A 19846-nucleotide genomic window follows, 5' to 3' on the forward strand; every position below is an offset into this window, starting at 1 on the left:
CTGATTCACAAACTCAGTATACAAAAACATCTTGAAAAGCTTGTAAAAAATGGAATTAAAAACAAATTTTTGTTGGCACAAATTATTTTTGAAATCCATACATAGTTTTAAAGTTTAAAACTATGAGGAGTGATACATTCCCATGACCTTTTAGAAGTTGCATTTCATGCACAGATTTCAAACTTTGGGGGGCGGGTAGCAAAACACAATTCTTTAATTCCATTTTTAACCTCATTTATTTAGGTTTCCTTTGATTTTTTAAAAGATTTATTAATTTTAACTGGAAAGCTAGATTTACAGAGTGAAGGAGAGTTAGAGACAAAGATCTTCTGTCTGCTGGTTCACTCCCCAAGTGGCCACAACGGCCACAACTGAACTGATGTGAAGCCAGAAGCCAGGAGCTTCCTCCAGGTCTCCCAGATGGGTGCAGGATCCCAAGGCTTTGGGCCGTCCTCCACTGCTTTCCCAGGCCACAGACAGGGAGCTGGATGGGAAGTAAAGCAGCTTGGGAATGAACTGGTGTCCATACAGAATCGTGGCACATACAAAGCAAGATTTAGTAACTGAGCCGTCGTGGCGGGTTCTCAATTGAGGCAAGAATGAAGCCACTAAGCTATCGTGTCAGAACCACCTTTGATTTTTTTCAACAGTGATTTGTGGTTTTCAATTCAGGGATGGTATATATATTTGATAGTGCTTAAGAATTCCATATTTGTGATGCTATTATGAATGTTATTGTGATTTATTTTTAAAGCTTATAAAAGCATTTTAACATTTTCCAGTTGTTCATTAGTAATAGTATATAATTTTTGTCTATTTTTCTTTGTATCTTGCAATCTTCACTAAATCACTCATTCTTGCTATGCACACTTCCCCATCCATAAAGGCATTCCCACACCCCACATGGGGAAGGGCAGCCAAGCTGGACACTATAGTATTCTTGACAAGGGTCCAGATTCTGTAAAAATGGTTAGAGTGGCAGGAGGTTGTTATAATTGGAATAATTCTCAGAGAAGCTGTGTCTCTAAAAATATTATGAAGCAAGAAAAACATCTGGCTGGAGGTGTGTGAACTTCAGTTTCTCAGGGTGGAGGAGCCACGGGTAGAACAGAAGCCAGAGGAGTTGCACACCCAGGGTGAATGAAAGCACCCAGCAGAGGAGGTGGGCAGACCGAGAGGTAGCTCGCCTGAAAAGAAGCAGCAGAGTTTTATGCCTATCATTGTGATTCCCACCAGCACACAGATTTTCTGCTCTGCAAATCATGAAAGGTAGGTAGAAGAGAAAGCTCCAGCCTGAAGGGGAACAATGGAGCTTTAAAAACTGTAAGATTGATGCATGCTTTTGGGGACTCCAACACACTCAGATGATAAGTCATGATTTATTCCAAGGCAGAAGTAAGGGATTGTAATTGTGTTCTTTTCCTTCCCTAAGCCCTGTGCACACAGAGGTGGAGGTGGTCTCCTGTTTTATTTGTAAAGCTTTGTGGTCTTACACGCTTCTCATATATATTGGACCAGCTGAACTGAAGCAGAATCCTAAATGGAGTCTTAGTCCAAAGGTAGATATCTCCTGCCAGGCAAATGAACGGAGACGGGAGTACTGAATTTCACCCACTTTCTGCAAATGTCTCTCCCTAGTTAGTGTCCTAGATAACTACTCCTTCTTGAAGACTGAGCAGTGGTACCTGGTGCAATTGGCTTGGAAATCTGTATTGCACTGAGGAGATAGCTGGGAGAAAGGACCCAGATCTGACCCACATATGTAAGTGTGTGGCTCTTTTTTTGTTTTAATTTTTGTAATTCTCATTTTTGGGCCCCAGAAATGAGACAAATTTACCTGTTTGCTGAAGGTATAAACCTCCAAAAGGAAAAAAAAAAATTTCACTGTAATGCCAGCAATGTTGCCCTGCCTTGTGCAGCCGGCACTGTAATAAACAGAAAGAACTATTTCAGTCACTTAGCATCATAGTTACAATGATCGTGACTGCATTCTTAATTGAGAATTATTTCCTCCCCTAAGGCATGAAAAGCTCATTTGCAAATATGAGTACCTTAGTGAACTCCTTGAAATGGTAACCTGTCAGAAGTTCGTCACCTTTAAAGCAAACTGCAGCAAACCAAAGATGAGACTCCTTTAAAGGAAAAGCAATGTGTCTTCTTAACACTTTGATTTGCAGTATTCATTTAGGTTGCTAGTATATAGGCTGTGATACTCAAGCAAATCTCTGGCTTTTCAATTTAATACCAAGCTGGTATAGCAGTCACATAGCTTGTGTTGTTAATAAATACTAGCTAATTACAGCACATGTAAAGTAAGGACATTCACCCATTCAGTGTTATTTGGTGGAGCTGTGGAACTGATTATCGTTGTATGAGAGTTACTTAAGTTTATTTTGGTACAAAACAATTTTGAAACCTATGCACTGGTTTTTTCATAATATTTATTTACCATGAACTTTTTGAAGGCTTCTCCTATATTTCACTGACCTTTGTATTTAAAAGAGCAATAAGTGACAATGATTTTCATATGGAGTGGAGAGAGAATTACGAATGATGTTTACAATGTATCTCTCCACATAAAGGGCTATATTTCATGAGTTCAAATAGCATTAATTATAATAAATATCAATTACCAATAAATTTGATATAATATTTTAATTGTTCCCCTGTTAGAATATGTTTATCACAGGTCCTTCCTCTTCTCCCTGGTCTCTGTCTCTCTGCTTTTCAAATAAAATTAATGAATTAATTAATTAAATGATTCGCTTTTGCATGGTAGATAACATTGCTCTGTTCCCCACAGGCATCTGGTCCAGGACAATATACATGCATATCCTCAACTCTCCTTGTGCTCCTGTGTCCTGGGCTGCTTCTCCACCTTTCTCCCACTCCTCAACCAAAGGTGTGGTGGGGGCTGTTTACGGGCTGAAGCTGGGGGTCAGTATTCCTGCTGCCACCTGGCCACTTGCTGGGACAGCCAGAGGGACAGGCTCATTAAGGTAGAGACGTGGCCTCCACTGGCTCTGTGGTGCCTCCTGATAGCCTCTTGCTGACTCCTACTTTTTGTTTTTGTTTTGTTTGGTTGGTTGGTGTTTGTTTTTTGTTGTTGTTTTTTTGTTTTTTTGTGTTTTTTTTTTTTTTCTTTTTAACCTGGAGTTGTCCTGCAGCTCTGTTACCTAAGGTCTATGATTTTTGAAAGGCCCGCCCTGGGGAGTTACATACCAAAGCTATGTGTTTAGCATAGTTTATCCACCCTGCTCTTTGCAATCTGTGTTTTCCTAAACAAAGCCCTCTTGGTGACCTTTCCCAGGCCCTGTGGCCATGCTCCCTGCTGGCTGGAAAGGAGGAGCTGGCCTTTGATCCCCTGGACTTGGTGACCTTAGGGCCCCACCCAAACACTCCTCAGCAGACACCTGCTGCAGACCCCAGGCGGGGTGAGAAGTTCAGGCTTGAGTCAGAATCCACTGTAGGGGGATGAACTCCTACTCCTGGTTTCTCTAATGCTTTTGGCAGGAATATTAGAAATCACACAGGAAATTGGCCATGAATTTAGCATGGGAGACTTCATAACCAGTCTAACCAAGGCCGTTTCTGATGTAACACATGATTCTAAAATGGGAAGGTAAGAGTTCTGTTGTTTCCCTACCCAGCTGCTAGGAGGGCTGCTGTATGTCTCCCCAGACCCGTAGGGTGTGAGCCCAGGCTCCACCAGTCCGCATCCAAAGTGTTTCCTGTGGCCCCCAACTTCTTGCCATGTGTGGCTCACAATTCTCAGCCCCTGGCATAGCCACCTGGCCTTCTTGACTTTCTGTACCAGTTTCTAAGGGCTCTGTGGCTAACCCTGTATGTTACTCAAGTGTTTATCATAGGTTCTTAGTGTTTTATGCCTTTGCAGTGTACAGGACTTCAACAAATGTTTGTGAAATTGAATTGGGATCTGGAAGAAAATCACTTGTCCATTTACCAATTATGCTATTGCCTCTTCATATTAGAGGATATTATGAGGAGATAGATTACTTGTTTTCTCTCCTTTTAATACCTTACATCAGCTTCTGCTGCTGACTTCTGGGCCCATTCAGGTCCCACTCACTTCTCAGTCTTCATCTCCTTGATTGTGACTTCTCTGAGTCTATTGAGTCAAAGGCATCGTTCACTCTTTTTTTTTTAAGATTTACTTATTTTTATTACAAAGATATACAGAGAGGAGGAGAGACAGAGAGGAAGATCTTCTGTCCGATGATTCACTCCCCAACTGAGCACAATGGCCGCTGCTGCACTGATCCGAAGCCAGGAACCAGGAACCTCTTCCGGGCCTCCCACGTGGGTGCAGGGTCCCAAGGCATTGGGCCATGCTCGACTGCTTTCCCAGGCCACAAGCAGGGAGCTGGATGGGAAGTGGAGCTACCGGGATTAGAACCGGCGCCCATATGGGATCCCGGGGCGTTCAAGGTGAGGACTTTAGCCACTAGGCCACGCCACCGGGCCCATCGTTCACTCTTAATTATATGATACAACTAACCTACAACTCCTTCATGTTTTGAGTACTGCTTCTTGGCCTTCAAAGACACCACGTTCAGCTAATGGTTGTTGAACTTTGCCCCTCACCCTATCTTCCCCATGCCTAGCTCCCCTCTTTAGCCCCTGCCTTAAACATTCGGTTTCTCCAGGCTTCCGTAGTTCCTCTGAGTGGTTGGTTTTCATTAAAATGTGCCCTTGCGTTCCATAGATTCCCATCATGAACTCAACCAACCATGGATCAAAAATATTATGGAAAAAAAAGTTACATTTGCACTGAACATGTTTTTGCTGTCATTATTCCCAAAACAATGCCCTGTAACTACTATTTACATGACCTTCCATTGTGTTTTACACTGTTGGCAAGCTAGAGAGGATTTAAAGTGAATGAAAGGGTATGCATATGTTGAATGCAAAGGCTCTTGAACATCCTCAAATCTGGGGGCCCTGAAACCAGTGTCCCTCAGATACCAAGGCACAAGTCTTTGGTGTGTCTTCCATGTGTATCATTGATGCTGATCATTCCCAAGTGGGTCAGGGTGTCACAAGGACTCCTAAAATTTAACATATCCAAACATAGCCTCATCATCTCACCCTTGTCAGCTTCCCTATGTTACTGTATTCTCTATTTAATGGCACAATCACAAAAAGCCTGAAATTTGGGAGCCGTCCTTTATTTCTCCCTCTGCAGCTTTCACACCAACTAATGGTCAGTTCTACACCCTCACCTAGATGCTGCCACCCTTATCCCCCACAAGCCCACCCTTGCCAGCTCTCTCCCAGACACTTGGAATTATCTTCGTCTTCTATTCCTCTTCCTTTCATTCTTTTTTCCTGCCGTCAGTTACATTTCTAATAAACCAATCTGATTATTTAGTTCTCTTGTCTCACATCCGTCAATGGCTTCCCACTGCCCACAGATAGCACCAGGCGTCTGCATTTTGGCCCTTTGTGATTTACCCTCTGCCCACCTCTGCAGACCTGCTCCCAGGCATACATGTGCAATTTCCTGGAGTACAGCATGGGGTAAATACCTGTTTCCTTTACCAGACATTCTTCAAATGGAGCTAGAAGTTTCTCATTGCCTTTCAGACTTACTCAAATGCTAATTCCTCTGGGAAGCAAAGTGGTTTTTTTTATGCTTTCTGGAAGTGAGTTGTTTCTTCTCTTTATGATCATATTTCCATCCATTGGGACTTTAAGATCCTAAGGGACTGAGACCAAATCTTGCTCACCTCTGCTTTCCCAGCACCTGGCCTGTTCCCAGAAGAGAACAAACACCATGGGATGACTAAATCCTGGCTGCTTCTTATTGACTTTCCCATTAGCACCTCAAGGTCCACAGTTAAAATGAGACTACTGTTTCCCCATAACTAATGTAATAGCCCTTCTGAAAGATCTTAAGGACCATAGGTAGAAATTGACAGGTTCTGACAATGGTATCATTGTTGATATTTCTTCTGAAAAGGCCAGACGGCTTTGCTTTTGTTAACACACACATTTAATTTTCTTCAAAGCACAAAAAAGATAGGCTTCGTACTGGATCATGCATTTCTCTTTCCGTGGAATAATTGAAAAGAAGAAGAAAACACTATTGGTAGAGCATCCTGTGCTAGGTACATGACATACGCTCCCATTTCCCAAGCTCTTCTAAAATTCTTGCATAGTGAGGGAAAGACAAATCACTGGACAGGAGGATACCCGAGTTCAGCTGCTAATTAATAAGAGGCTCTCTTGAGAAAGCGCTCTTCTTGGAACCTCAGTCAGCCAAAGATAAATAGGCCAGTCCAAGTGACCCTGGAGTTGGCCAAGCTTTGATATTTCTTTGGCAAACATTTACTGAGTGGAAGTTGCTGAACTGGCACCTGTGCTGGGCCTAACAGGTGCAATTAAGATGCAGTTCAAAGTCTATCATGTTCTGTGTTAGAGAATAATTTTGTTATTCTGATTCCACAAGGTCTACTGCAGTTACACAAAGTCAATCACAATTAAATAAGCAAAGTATGTTCAATTAAAAAACAGAAACCCTTGGGACTCACTATGTATAGAACTTCCTTCTAGACTCTATGGATTGGAAATTAAGAACATTATGTTCTGTTTTTTTTTCTAAGACTCTACTCCAATGGAGGGCATGTCACTCATGTAGGAAAAAAATTTATAATCAAAATTACTTTTTATGCACATGCAATTTTCAAAGCTTTCACATCAGAGCTAAACCAACTCAGATTATCTGTAGGATTTTATGTAATTTGCTATTAAGTTAGAAAGAAACAAATGTTGGTGTTAAGAATTCATCCTAAATGCAGGTTGACTTCACTTACATCAAAATTTCACTGTGACTCTCATAAAATGCAATGAATACTTCTGCTGTGTGACAGATTCTATTACCTGAGGCAGCCAGATCTTGTAGAGGCATTTAAAACTTTCTGGAACATATGTTTTGTCCAGCTTGTTTTCTTACAGATTCTAGCCATTGTTTATTTCACTTGTGTGAGATAAATCTTAGGCCAGTTACACTATAATCTAGAAATCTGTACTTAATCTGAGGCTACATTAAATAATCTTTTTTTCTGTGGCATACGACAAGATTCGTATCATTAGCACCCAAAGCCCAGCTTGCCTAAGATTCATTATGGATATTGTTTATTCTGTGGATTTTGAAAAACTAATGAAGGTATCATGACCATATCATCTTACTGAGTAGTTTAACTTTCCAAAACATCCCTGTGGTCTGCCTGTAAATCCTTTACTACCCCCTTTCCAACTTCTAGCAACCAGTGATCTTTTTAGTGTCTCCATAGTTTTGCCTCTTCCATAGCATTGCGTAGTTGGAATCATATTGCATGTAACCTTTCCTTACTTCTGCTACTGAGTAGTATAAATCAAAATTTCCTTCCTTTTTCTCCCAGAATGATTGCTGAAATAATATCCCATTGTCTGCCTGCAGCACAGTTTGTTTATCCATCCAACTGACATCCTAGTTGCTTTTAAGTTTTGTCAGTTATGAATAAAGCTACTATAAACACACATGGTCAGGATTTTTTCTGTGTGTGGACATAAGTATTTGACTCATTTGTGTAAATACTAAGGAGAGTGAACATTTAGTCATATAGTAAGGGTATGTTTGGAAGTTAGAAACCATCCAACTGTATTCCCACCTACAATACGTGAGAGTTTCTGTTGCCACATTGTCATCAGCATCTAGTGTTGTTGGGGTTTTAGATCTTTGCCAGAGCTAGATAGTGGCAAATTACAGTTGCTTCAAAATATGATTTCCTAATGCCTATGATGTTGAATGCTCTTTAATATTTTCGTTTTCTCTACCTATCTTTCTTCTGTATTTCTTGTTGGTGAAGTATGTGTTTTGCCTATTTTTAAATTGGACTGTTTGCCTCTTTACTATTGATTTCTAGGGGTTTTCACATGTATTTTAGACAACAGTCATCAGATACGTCTGTGCAAATATGTCCAACACCCTGTTGCTTCTCTTAACAGTGTGATTCTCAGCAGAAGCTTTGAATTTTTATGAAGTACAACTTGTTAATGTTTTTCTTTCACAAAAAATGCCTTTTGTTTTGACTCTAAAACGCCATCACCATAAGCAAGGTCATTTAGATTATCTCCTGTGTTGTATTTTAGGAGTCACAGAGGTGTTTTTTTTTGTTTTTTTTTTTTGTTTTTTTTTTGCTTGTTTGTTTGTTTTGTTTTGTTTTTGGAGGAAAGCTGGTGAAATGAGTCCAGGTTCGTGTCATGATGTCAAAGATGATTTATGGGGCCAGTTATGGGGCCAGACATACAATGAAAGTAGAAGAAAGTGTTTTTTTAAAGATTTATTTATTTTTATTACAAAGTCAGATATACAGAGAGGAGGAGAGACAGAGAGGAAGCTCTTCCATCCGATGATTCACTCCCCAAGTAAGCTGCAATGGCCGCTGCTGCACTGATCTGAAGCTGGGAGCCAGGAACCTCTTCCGGGTCTCCCACGTGGGTGCAGGGTCCCAAGGCATTGGGCCATCCTCAACTGCTTTCCCAGGCCACAAGCAGGGAGCTGCCGGGATTAGAACTGGCGCCCATATGGGATCCCGGGGCGTTCAAGGCGAGGACTTTAGCCACTAGGCCATGCCGCCGGGCCCAAAAGTAGAAGAAAGTTTTGTTCAAATTCAAAAAAGAGAGAAATTCCAAACAGTGTGATCAGAGGGACTTATGGAAAGAAAGACCAAACCAGTGAGGCCTTGCAGTCTAGAGGTGTTTATGTTTTTGCCACATTATCTCCAAAGAACAAAGGTGTACTTACACATCAGTTACTGGGAAGATGAGCAGCACCTCACTGGAGCCCTTTTTAGTTTGTTTTTGTCAAAACCCAGATCTTGTCTTGGAAACATAGATCCTGTCATGGAAGCCTAGCATTTGTTACAGCGAGCTTCTGTCTTGTTTGTTCTGTGTTTACATGTGGAGAAGGTGTGGTAGTGTACGTGCTGGCAAGGAACTGTAGGATGGCGTTACTGTGGCCTGCAGTTAGTCCCAGGCTCTCTCAGTTTTGTGTTTACATTGAAATCTAGAGAACTTCGTTTTTGCATGGGGATGTTCAGTTCCAATACCATATGTTGAAAGACTATCTTTTAAACATAGTATTGCCTTTGTTCCTTAGTGAAGGTCAGTTAACTATATTTGTATGAGTCTATTTTGGGCTCTCAATTGTGTTCCACTGATGAATTTGTCTGTTTTCTGCCAATATCTTGATCACCAGCCTTATAGATGGTCTTGTCGATCTTCCTATTTTTTTCTTTCAAAATTGTGCTGATCACTCTAAATCTTTGCCCTCTTCATATAAACTTTAGCATCATTTTATCAATACCCACTGACTTTTAATTTTTTGTTGAAGTGGACATTTTTAACGTTACAGTGTATCTACTCTCAAAATCAAATCTTTGTTGTTGTTTCATGATTTTGCTCAATCCTTTCCCCAAAGTCATATATTATCACTGAAGTCTCTATTCAATTAATTTAGTGCTCATCAAATGAATGGGCAGTTCGTTTTTTAGATACGTTGAACCAGTATGTCACCTAGCCTTGGCTGAGGAGCTCTTTGTGCAAGTCACATAAGGGTTTCAACACTTCAGTGGGAAATTGCCAACTTTGCCTTAGTCTTTGTAGATGATCAATATTAGTCAAGGCTTGGCAATTAAGGCCTTCTCTGGGCTTTCCTCGGTATGCACAGAGTGCACATATGTGCTAGACCCTCTCAATTCCTGGGAATATGTTGGAACTTTTCTAAGTGTTCAAGGAAATCTCACTTCTCCAGCTATTTCCTTTAAGCTTCTTGGTCTGTGCCTTGTTTGGCCAGACCTACATCACAATTCAAGTGGCTGTGATGTTACATAAACGCCACTGATTTTCTTTGACATACACCTTGAACAAAAACACTTTTCAGTGATGAGCTCAGAGTCAGATCAAATTAAATGATTCCTGTGGATGGGGTCTTTCAAGGAACTCCAGGCCACTCAGAAAATGAAACTCTTTGGGAATGGAGAAATTCTGGGAGAACCTAAATTCATTCCATGTCTCTGATGGCAGTCAGGCTGCTGGTTCCCACAGCTACTCTGATTGCAGTGATACTGGATTTGAAGCTTCCTGATGAGCTGGGTAAAAAAGCAATGAAATAGGGCACATTCATATGCCACATTCAAGCATTTATCTTAAATAATTATTAGTTTGTTGTCACCCTATATCAATTTTCAGCTTTTAAAAAGTTGATTTTGAGAATATTTGCCAGCACAATAATTCCTGTTATTTTATGAAGATCATTTTTCATTTTCTAAGCTCAATTCTCTTAATATATAATTTGCATTTTAAATCAACAATTTGAAATCTGTAGTCTCATGAGTTTTTTATATATGCAACTATTACAATCATAATATTAAACATTTTTTGTTCTAAAGAGCATATTATAGTATATTATATAGTATATACTATATTCTCTTTATATTTGATTTTCTTCATTTGGAATAATTGCTTTGAGATTCATCCATTTTTTTGATTGCGTTAGTAGTCAGTGCCTTGAATTGCAGAGTGTTGCTTTGTATATGTACTTGATTTTATTTCCATCTACCAGTCAATAAACATTTGGGTTCATTATAATTTTGACTATCTTATTAATATGTATACCATGCACAATCAAGTACAAACCTTTTTATGACTATATGATTTTTCTGTATCTTGACTACATAACTAGGAGTGGAATTGCTGGATCAAATGTTGAAAATAGGTTATATTTTATAGAAGAAAAAAAGTGCCAAGCTGATTTCCAAAAAGACTGCACTTATTTGGACATGTAGATTTTCTGCATTTTTGCCAACACTTTGTTATTTTGCTTTAGGCATTCTGCTATGTTTATACTGGTGTGTTGTTATTCCAGTTTGCATTTTCCCATGATTAATAATGTTGGATATCTTTTCCCTTGCTTGTTTTTATTTACATATATCTTCTCTAGAAAGTGTCTGTTCAAATGTTTTATTCATTTTAAATATCAGGTTGTCTGACTTATTATTGAAAAATGATCTTTATGTATTCCTACATGTCATCAGATGCTGTGTGTACTTTGCAGTTATTTTCCCTAAGTAGAAAAACAATTGATACAGGCAAATACCTGAGAGCATGGGTAATTGGAGGTCCCACAATTGCAAAGCCAAATCTAGTCAGTCTCTAGCTTTGGAGAATAAGGAGCAGGTATGTGATCTAATGGTTAAGATGCTCGTTATGATGCCTGTATCCAGTATCAGCATGCCTGAGTCTGAGTCCCTGCTCCAGTTCCCAATTTCAGCTTCCTGGCAGAGCAGACCTTAGTGGGCAGCAGTGATAACTGAAGTAAATGAACTCTCCTGCCACCAACATGTGGGTCTGGATGGAGGTCCCAGTTCCTGGCTTTGACCCAGCCCCAAACATTGTGGGCATTTGAGGGGGAAAAAACAGTGAATGGGAATTCTGTTTCTTTCTCTTACTTTCTTTGCCTCCTAAAATAATAATGATAGTGGCAATGATGATACTAATGGGAGTAAAGTACCTGCATGTATCAGAAAGTTTAAAGTATACTCAAATATGTGGTATATAAAGGTTGAATGAACCCTTTCATGTCTTTTGTGTATATGGTAGATCAAAAACTTTTTCATAGAATTGTTTGTTTCTGTTTCCAAACCATAATGAAGGCATCAATTTGTTAGATAAGTAAATTTTATAAATAACAGACAATCCTTCCCTAAACAAGCTTGTTATGGATTTGCCAAATGAGCAGCATCAAGATTTGTTTTGTTTTGAACTTCACACACCACTTTCTGGTAAAGATGTTGGCACATGTAGAACTGGCCAAGAAGCAGACTGTCAGTTGTGGTAGCAAAGGCCAAGAACCCACCAACAACAGCTTCAAGTGGAGCACCAGCTCCCAATCCAAAATCGCTCATTATTTCTGATTTTATCATGAATGTGTACACCAAATATTTCTAAGCCAGTGACTAGCATGATAAAAAAAAGTTGGGAAATGGAATTGGTTTCAGTGTGAACGAGTAGATGTGGTAGTCAATTATGGGTCTGTTATCTGACTCTTGCTGAAAGATGAGAAAGGGTTGAATTAGGACAGAAGGAAAGGAAAGACTCCAAAGATCTAAAAGAGTGTAGTTTATAGGACTTAGTGCTCAGAGAATCTTGGTCTTGAGGAAAGGGAATCTCAAGACAACTGATTTTTCTAGGTTGATTGGCTGATTGATGATGCTATTATCAAGCAAAGACAGTAACTAGGAGAAACAGCTTTGGAAGTGAATGCCATGAGTTCACTTTTTATATTTAAGTCTGAAGAGCCAGTAACACCCTACATTGAGGTTTGAATTTAAAGATGATATTATTAAAAAAAAAACTAAGGAAGCAAATGAACAAGATGTTTATTAACCATACAGGCAACAGAAAGATGAGAATGAAAAGTAATCAAAGTATGATATTTATGTGAATAGTATTTCCATGTTCATAATAAATACTGAATATTCATTTACCAAAAATTATCAATTATAGCATAGCTTTGTAATTGTCCAAGGGTGAGTATGAGTGTGTGTGTGTGTGTGCGCGCATGCATGCAATGATGAGAGACTGAGAATAGATAATAATCAAAGTTTCATCTTTCATAGAACAAAGTCAATAATTACATGACTGAAAGATCAAGAAGTACTAACATAAACATGGTACTAGAAATAACCACTGAAAGAGAGGGTTAAAAGTGTTGTCTCCAAAGAGTAGTGAACAGAAAAGGATAGGAAGAGTCCTGTTTGGCTCTTTGCACCATAAAGCATTCCTAATTGTGATCTTCACAAAGAAATCAAGTAAAATAACAAGCGTGTTTACAACAGAAGAAAAGAGTTTCCTGGAAATTAGATTGTGAAAGATTGAAAATTCAATGAAATTTGATATTCTCAGCAAGTTGAGTAGTGAAAAGAAGGCAAGTGATGGAGTAGTTATACAGACACTTGATGAAAAGATAAGGTTGAAAAAAGAGTAAGAGTTGGCTTGATTATGATTCCATAGGTAGCTGAGTAATAGAGATTATATTTATCTAGGAAAGGAATTATCTCAAAGGGAGAGAAGCTCTAAGGAGAGCCTGCTGAGGGGAGAGGGAATAAATGAGGTACCCAAGTCCCAGATGAAGTAGTGGACATTGAAATCAAAAGCAGGATTAAAGGGTCGGCTTTAAAAAAACAACAGGGCTGTTTTTTTCTTAAAATGTGAAAGCGAAGGGTGGCAGAATAAATGAGCATATAGATGCTCATGATGAAAGAAAGGATTCATAGCAGGGTTCATGACTAATCATTTATATTTTTTCACTGGCACTGGTACCTACAAATAAAGTGCAAGGCTGGCATTTTTGATGGCCTGAGTTTGGGATACCTGCTAAAAACTCAAAATATATGTGTGAGTCAGTATGGGCTGTCATGACAACCTGCCAAGGGGAGGCCTAAATGACAGAAATTGGCCTTCCTATAGTTCTGGAGTCTAGAGTCTCCCATCAAGGTGCTGTCAGGGTTTTGTTCCTACTGAAGTTCTCCTCCACCACAAACAGCCACCTTCTGCCTACATACTCACACAGGGAGACGGGGAAAGAGACACAGAGAGCAACAAGGCTAACTCTTCTGTTTCTTCTGATAAGGACACTAATCCTGTCTGATAAGGACTCCTCCTTTATGACCTCATTTGTCTTTCATTACCCTCTTACTCCACATACAGTCACATGGGGCGTTAGGACATCAATATCAAGTTTTCAGGGACACAGTTTAGTCTACAGTATGTACAATTCAACACTGTAATGTGAATTCTCTTTCCATACCAGAAAGCAGGAGAGATGGTTTAATTGATTCATTTGGTGGGGAATGGGGATGGAGATTAGCAGGAGAGACTTAATGGTGTGTTAAGGTGATAATGCATTGACGAGCTACTGAAAATATGGCTAGAATGGTTGATCTTGTGTTTCAAGAATGGGATAAAGGGAAGACAAGGGTGGAGAGTAGAAGACTTAGTTGCAGATTCTGCTGAGGTCAGAGGCAGAGCACAGACGGCAGCTGTTTTCTGATATGCCATCTGGAGGCATCGTCCTGACACCTGGGGACATAGCTGTGTGTTTCTAGAATTGCAATTCCAATATTGTAAATGAATGATTATGAAATCAGACAAAGGATTTAGAGTGGTAATCTTCATTCTTTTTTGCTTTTAGACGACTGAACACGTTGAACAAGTGTGCCTCCATGAAACTTGATGTGAACATCCAAAGGAAGAAGGTAAGTGCACACACATCATGGAGATTAGGACAATACTCACAGAAGTGGCTTGGCACACACAGGTTAAAATGACAGTAACCCAAGCCAAAATTAGGAAATGTACCCTCCATCCCTGTTTGCTCTTCGACATTACCATTACTTCATTACATTCTTCAACATTAACATTGCTATGGCTGTTATAAGTAAGCCCACAGTAAATTCAAGCTGTGTATTTTACTTGTTCATTTGCTTTAATTCTTTTTAATCAGAGGATTTGTTTTGAGATGTAAAATGCGTCAACTGTTTGTGACAGTCCTTGAGAAGTGGGTTCAGTCATAAATACCAACCCATCTAAAACTCAAATCCTGCACAGTGATCAGTGGATTAAGACAGTTCAGAAAAAGATTTAAGGGCCCACGCCATGTGTCTTCTGGTTCATTCTTTCCAGCAGCATTTTATTTGAAGCACAGATCAAATGTGCATTCCTTCTCAGACAGATTAATTTAATATGGTATTTGAGGGACAGTATAATCGCAAAATACTGAACCTGCCTCATCGTTTCCCATTATCTTCCCTCACAAGGAATTTGATGCATCTTTAAAGGCCTTATGCATCTTTTCCCTTTTGGATTTTGCACCTGCTGTCCCCTCTGTTTGAAAAAGACTGAAGAATTGAGTTTGGATATAAGCTTTGCAGGTTGATCACTGCTAGTATGAAATCTGAAATGCTCCAAATCCAAAACTTTTTGAGAGTCATCCGCACTCAGAAAGGGTAGATTTTCAGATCTCTGTGATTCTCAGTTTCACATTTGAGTTGCTCACCCATTTTAGTCTATGCAAATATTCCAAGATCTGAAAAACTCCAAAAGTCTCAAACACATCTGGCCCCAGGGATTTCTGAATAAGGATGACTCAGCCTGTACTTTGCTTACCTATTTCTCATGTGAGGAAAGGAAATCTTGAGCAGGCTAAGTCTCTTGCTCATGCTCTTTTAGCTAACAGTAGAGCAGGCTTTTAACTTCAGGCAGATCTAACTGCAGAACCAAGGTGCCTGACCACTGTGCTGTGCTAACTCCCTTTCTCACTGAACAGATTCTTTTTTAAAAAACTTCGAATGAAGATCATGAACTGCTCATTCTCTCCCTTTTTCATTTAACTTCTCCACTAAGCCTCAATGTTTTTGAAGAGGCAAGAGAAAGCATTTCTGTCAGAGAAAGTGTTCTTTATTCTGATTCACACAGAGAAATCATTAAATCCAATGGATTTTGAGTCATTCCTGAGTAACCTAACCTTTAAAAATAACTGTAACCTGATTTTCTGTTCTGAAATAGCAGCTCTCTTCTCCTCCAAAAAAAAAAAAAAAAAAAAATTGAATGGATTTTGTTTGACCTCACCTTAAAAACAATTTAGTGTGTGAACTGCGAACCAAAGATTTAAGTTAAGGAGGTAAAAGGTGAAAAACAATATCCAGAGAAATATTAAAACATGAGAAATTTGTCCAGGCCAAAGACAAATTGAAAATGGGGGAATCAGCATCCCAACAGCTGCCTTGCTGAATAGCCCTCTTGAGAAGTATACATTACTATTTGAAGCATGAAGGTCAGATGTTGTTTTGATTGTAACACGTGGTTCTTATTAAGCTCAATGCAGTCATGCTTGTGTGACCCAAGTGAGGTCCTCAGATGGCTGATGCATACAGCTGCCTGCCTAGATATGTAGCTGTAGTTTACCACAGGAGAAAATGGCACAGCTGGGAAGTCTCTGCCTGGGACACCCACGTCGCCCATCATAGTTCCTGGACTGAAGGCTGTGCTCCACTTCTGCTTCCAGCTTCCTGCTGATGTGAACCCTGGCAGCAGCAGTTGATGACGACAGACTACTGCTCACATAGCAGGTGCAGATTCAGTTCAGGACTCCTAGCTTTGGGCTGGCTCAGCTGCTGGCTATTGTGGGCATTTGGGGAAATAAATCAACAAATAGAAGTCTCTCTCTCTCTCTCTCTATTTGCATGTGTGTGTGTGTCACTGCCTTTAAAATAAACACAAGTTTAAAAAAAAAACCTACCTAACGCTTTTTCCTCCACAGAGTACAGGGACTGTTTTTTCTGTGTCAGCTGCATTTCAAAACCCCAAGCTAGATATCCATGAATAATAGTTGCTAGGTTCTTCATGTGTTGTCTTCTCAAAGATCCCCTGGAAACTGGTCATGAGGGAATTCTGGCAGTCCTAATGTATTCCTCAGATTGGATATGATAGGACAAACCTTCACAGCTGCTCCTTAGCTATAGACCTCACAAATGCATGCCCTTGAGTGAAATATTGATTTCACATTTGTACATTGGAGAGTCATGACCCAACTTTTCAAATAAATGGTTCCAGTGTGTCCCATTTGTGCAGCTCCATCATGACAGGTCGGGACCAGCCTCGATGTGGGAAGCTTCGCTGAGCAATGTGACCCATTCCTGTGTTCTGTTCTTACATGAGCCTAGGCTAGTGCTTTAGTTCTATAGTTTCTACCAGGAAAAGGAGAAGAAAAGCTCAGTAGGAGTGAGGATGAGGTCAAATGATCAAAAATAGAAAGTGAGACGTGAGAACTGAGCTTCAACCAACTATGGAATTCATTTATTTAGAGTAAAAATAAGCAGCATTTCCTCTCAGTTTGTCCCCATTTTAAGTGATCTGAGAAACAGAAATAGATTCCCAATCTCCAGTCTGTAAAGCCCCAAATGTGTTTAATACTGCAGCAAGTAGACTCCAAATGGCTTGACTGTCTGGGAGCCATGATGTTTCCTTTGCCTCTGTGACTGTTGTGTTTGTGAAGTGGGCTTGCTTAGCAGTGTGTGTGTGTGGTTGGCAAAGGCTGGCAGGGGCTCCTGTCTTGCAAATAGGAGAAGGCTCCTGTCTTCTCATCTTTGATGCCACATCACAGATACAGACATCAAAGGGCCCATGCCACACAGAAAGAACAGAGGCAGGATGATACTGTGGCCCCATATCACTCCACTTCACCTTCCAAAAATATTCTAAAGTTTGTTGAAGTTCAAGTATAATTTTGGCCATTGGTGTAAGACCCGGAAAATTCTCATATCTCTTTAGCAAGGCATTCCATTAGCTTTTTTTGCTGGTTTTAGAGAGGGGTGCTTCTTTCCACCTACAAGAATACTTCAAAAAGCTCATGAAAATGAAATTAAAGAATGTTTATTTTGGTGCAAAAACTTTCTGAGAGCCATGAATAGCTTTTGTTCATATTCTGCATTTCTCATAAGCTTTTTGAAAATTTGTGTATACTAAAATCCATGGTATATTTGTTATCTTAATGGCAATTTTTACTTAACTCTGAACATTTGGGTGGGCTGACAGGATGATAAAAAGGAAAATTTCCCCAACATGTGAATCTGTAAATGAAGCCTCCTCACTCCTGGGTTAAGCGTGTATTTTACTTACGCATCTAAAGACTCTTGTAAAGCACGCAAGAAAATGTTGCATTGACACCTGCCCTCACTCAAGGTAGTGTCTCACTGTTTTGAAGAAATCCTCTGAAAACAAATAAACTTGTCTTTATTATTTGTTTATTTGAAAGACAGAGAACTTCCATCCACTGTTGACTCCCCAAATGTCCCAAACTGCTGGAGGTCCAATACCAAGAAGAAGGGACTCAATCCAAGTCCCCCATTTGTGTGCCAGGAACCCGATCACTTCACCCATCCCCACCATCTCCCAGGGTGTGCATTACAGAATGCCACAATCAAAAGAAGGAGCAGCGCCTGAGACACATCCCTACTGGAGTCTTAGCCTAAACCAAATAAAAAAAAAAAAAAACAGAGAAAGTGATCATTTAAGGTTCTGAGACCATCTTGTGGTGTTCTTCCATCACACTGAAGGACTTAGTGAAAGTCAGCCCTGAGGCATTTCAGGAGAGCCTGAGGGCACCCGCAGCTGGGCGGCCTGTGGCTGCAGGCTGTCAGTCCCCATAGCTTGCCAAGTGTTGCATTCCTGCCTCAGCTCCCGGGCTGACTCAGCCACTCTGCTCCACTTTACTTGATGGGAAGATATGCTTCCAAATTTTTGTACAACTGCGGATTAGCTGACTCGCAGCTGTGGATTCATGTGGGCTCCTGTTGTCCATGTAAAGATTTGGTCAAATTCCTTTTTTGTTTTTTAAAGCGAAAGAAAAAAAAAAAACTCTCCTGGGGCTCTGGTTGGCATCTGTTTCTGAGGAATATATAGTTTCAATGAAGAATGGAAGAATATTCTCTCTTTTAGAAAAAGCCCAACATCAGAGGTTCATCCGAATTAAAAACTGTGAGGCACAAGCAAGCTGTTCATCCTAAGAAAAGATGTTTCCTCTTCATTATTACCTATAAAACCCTGCCCTGCGATGCCGCTGAGGTTCCCGCTTCGGAGGGTCCCCCGTGTGATGGGGAACATTAGAGTGTAGGTGATGTGATTGTTACGAAAAGAAGAAGTCAAGCCTGTAGACTCCAGTCAAGCTTTCTGTTACACGAGGAAACAGAAAGACACATATATGGGGCCCTTTCCTATCTATCCTCTTTCTACAGCATTAAGAGAAGGTTTTGGTGAAAAAAAAGAAAAGATATGGTTTTTAGAAGGCGAAGAGCAACAAAAAAACCATGACTAACCGTCATCTTGCAGCCAGCAATTCACCCTTGGCACGTCAGAGGAGCTGCAGCTGTTGACAAGGTCTCCCTGAGATCCCTACCACCTCTCTCACTAAGACACTTCTTATTAGATGTCTTGGCAGCTCCAAACAGCAAAGTACAGTGAGAAAAAGCCCAGATGTGTAGCCATTATAATGTTCTCACTTGGCTGGGAGTATGAACAGTCTTGGATTGCAGCTAATTACATGGAAATATCCTTGAATTTTAGTAGGTTTTGAGTCGTGAGGATTCCTCCAGCCGGCTTTCCAGTCTCCCATTACCTCACTGCAAGACTTACTTCTCAGAGCATCCTTCACAATTCCCTTTGCTTCTTCCTGTAAGCTTTACCATGTGATGAGCTCTTTATACAGCAAGGCAATATGCTGTAACTACTAGAAAAGTCTTCCATAGAATAAGCTCAAACAAGTCTAGTGCTTTCCTCTGCAAAAGCTCACAATGTGGACTTTCTCTTTCACGCAGCCACCCTCTGACTCTAGCAGGAACTGGCCAGACACTGCTCCTATTTTTAATAAAGTTTTGTGGGAACACAGACACATCCATCCTTTTCATGGTAACAGTAGAGTTGAGTATGCATAGGAGAGAATGACCTCATGGCCCATAAATATGAACTATTTATGATCTGATCATTTCAAGACAAAGTGTTTTGATCCCTATTAGTGTAGAATAGTTTCCTAAACTATCTATAGTGAATGTGAATTGTTTTTATTTTCACTTCCTGTCTGCCATAGACACTTTTGTGAAATTTAATACAAATGAAGTATTAGAAACATGGATGTTCTTTAAGTAATGTAAAATTTGAAATTATAGTTTTTGTCATTAGACCCAACAGGGAAGATTGCTTTCTAATAAATAGTCAAAACAAAATGGAA

General features: G+C 40.0%; 1 protein-coding gene across 9 annotated transcripts in view; it reads left to right on the plus strand.

Annotated features, from left to right (window-relative positions):
- Window positions 1–19846, plus strand: part of STARD13 (StAR related lipid transfer domain containing 13) — a 494525-nt gene that overhangs the window by 438273 nt on the left and 36406 nt on the right. For 8 of the 9 annotated variants that reach the window (XM_058670870.1, XM_058670868.1, XM_058670869.1 and 5 more), the window contains one exon: window positions 14258–14321. In XM_058670870.1, the coding sequence (XP_058526853.1) occupies window positions 14258–14321 (64 nt within the window). Of the gene's footprint in view, window positions 1–1177; window positions 1270–14257; window positions 14322–19846 lie in introns of those variants that run through there. The other variant, XM_058670874.1, reaches the window with a different exon arrangement.

This window comes from Ochotona princeps, chromosome 12 (assembly GCF_030435755.1).
Source record: "Ochotona princeps isolate mOchPri1 chromosome 12, mOchPri1.hap1, whole genome shotgun sequence".
In the NCBI taxonomy this organism is placed as follows: domain Eukaryota; kingdom Metazoa; phylum Chordata; class Mammalia; order Lagomorpha; family Ochotonidae; genus Ochotona; species Ochotona princeps.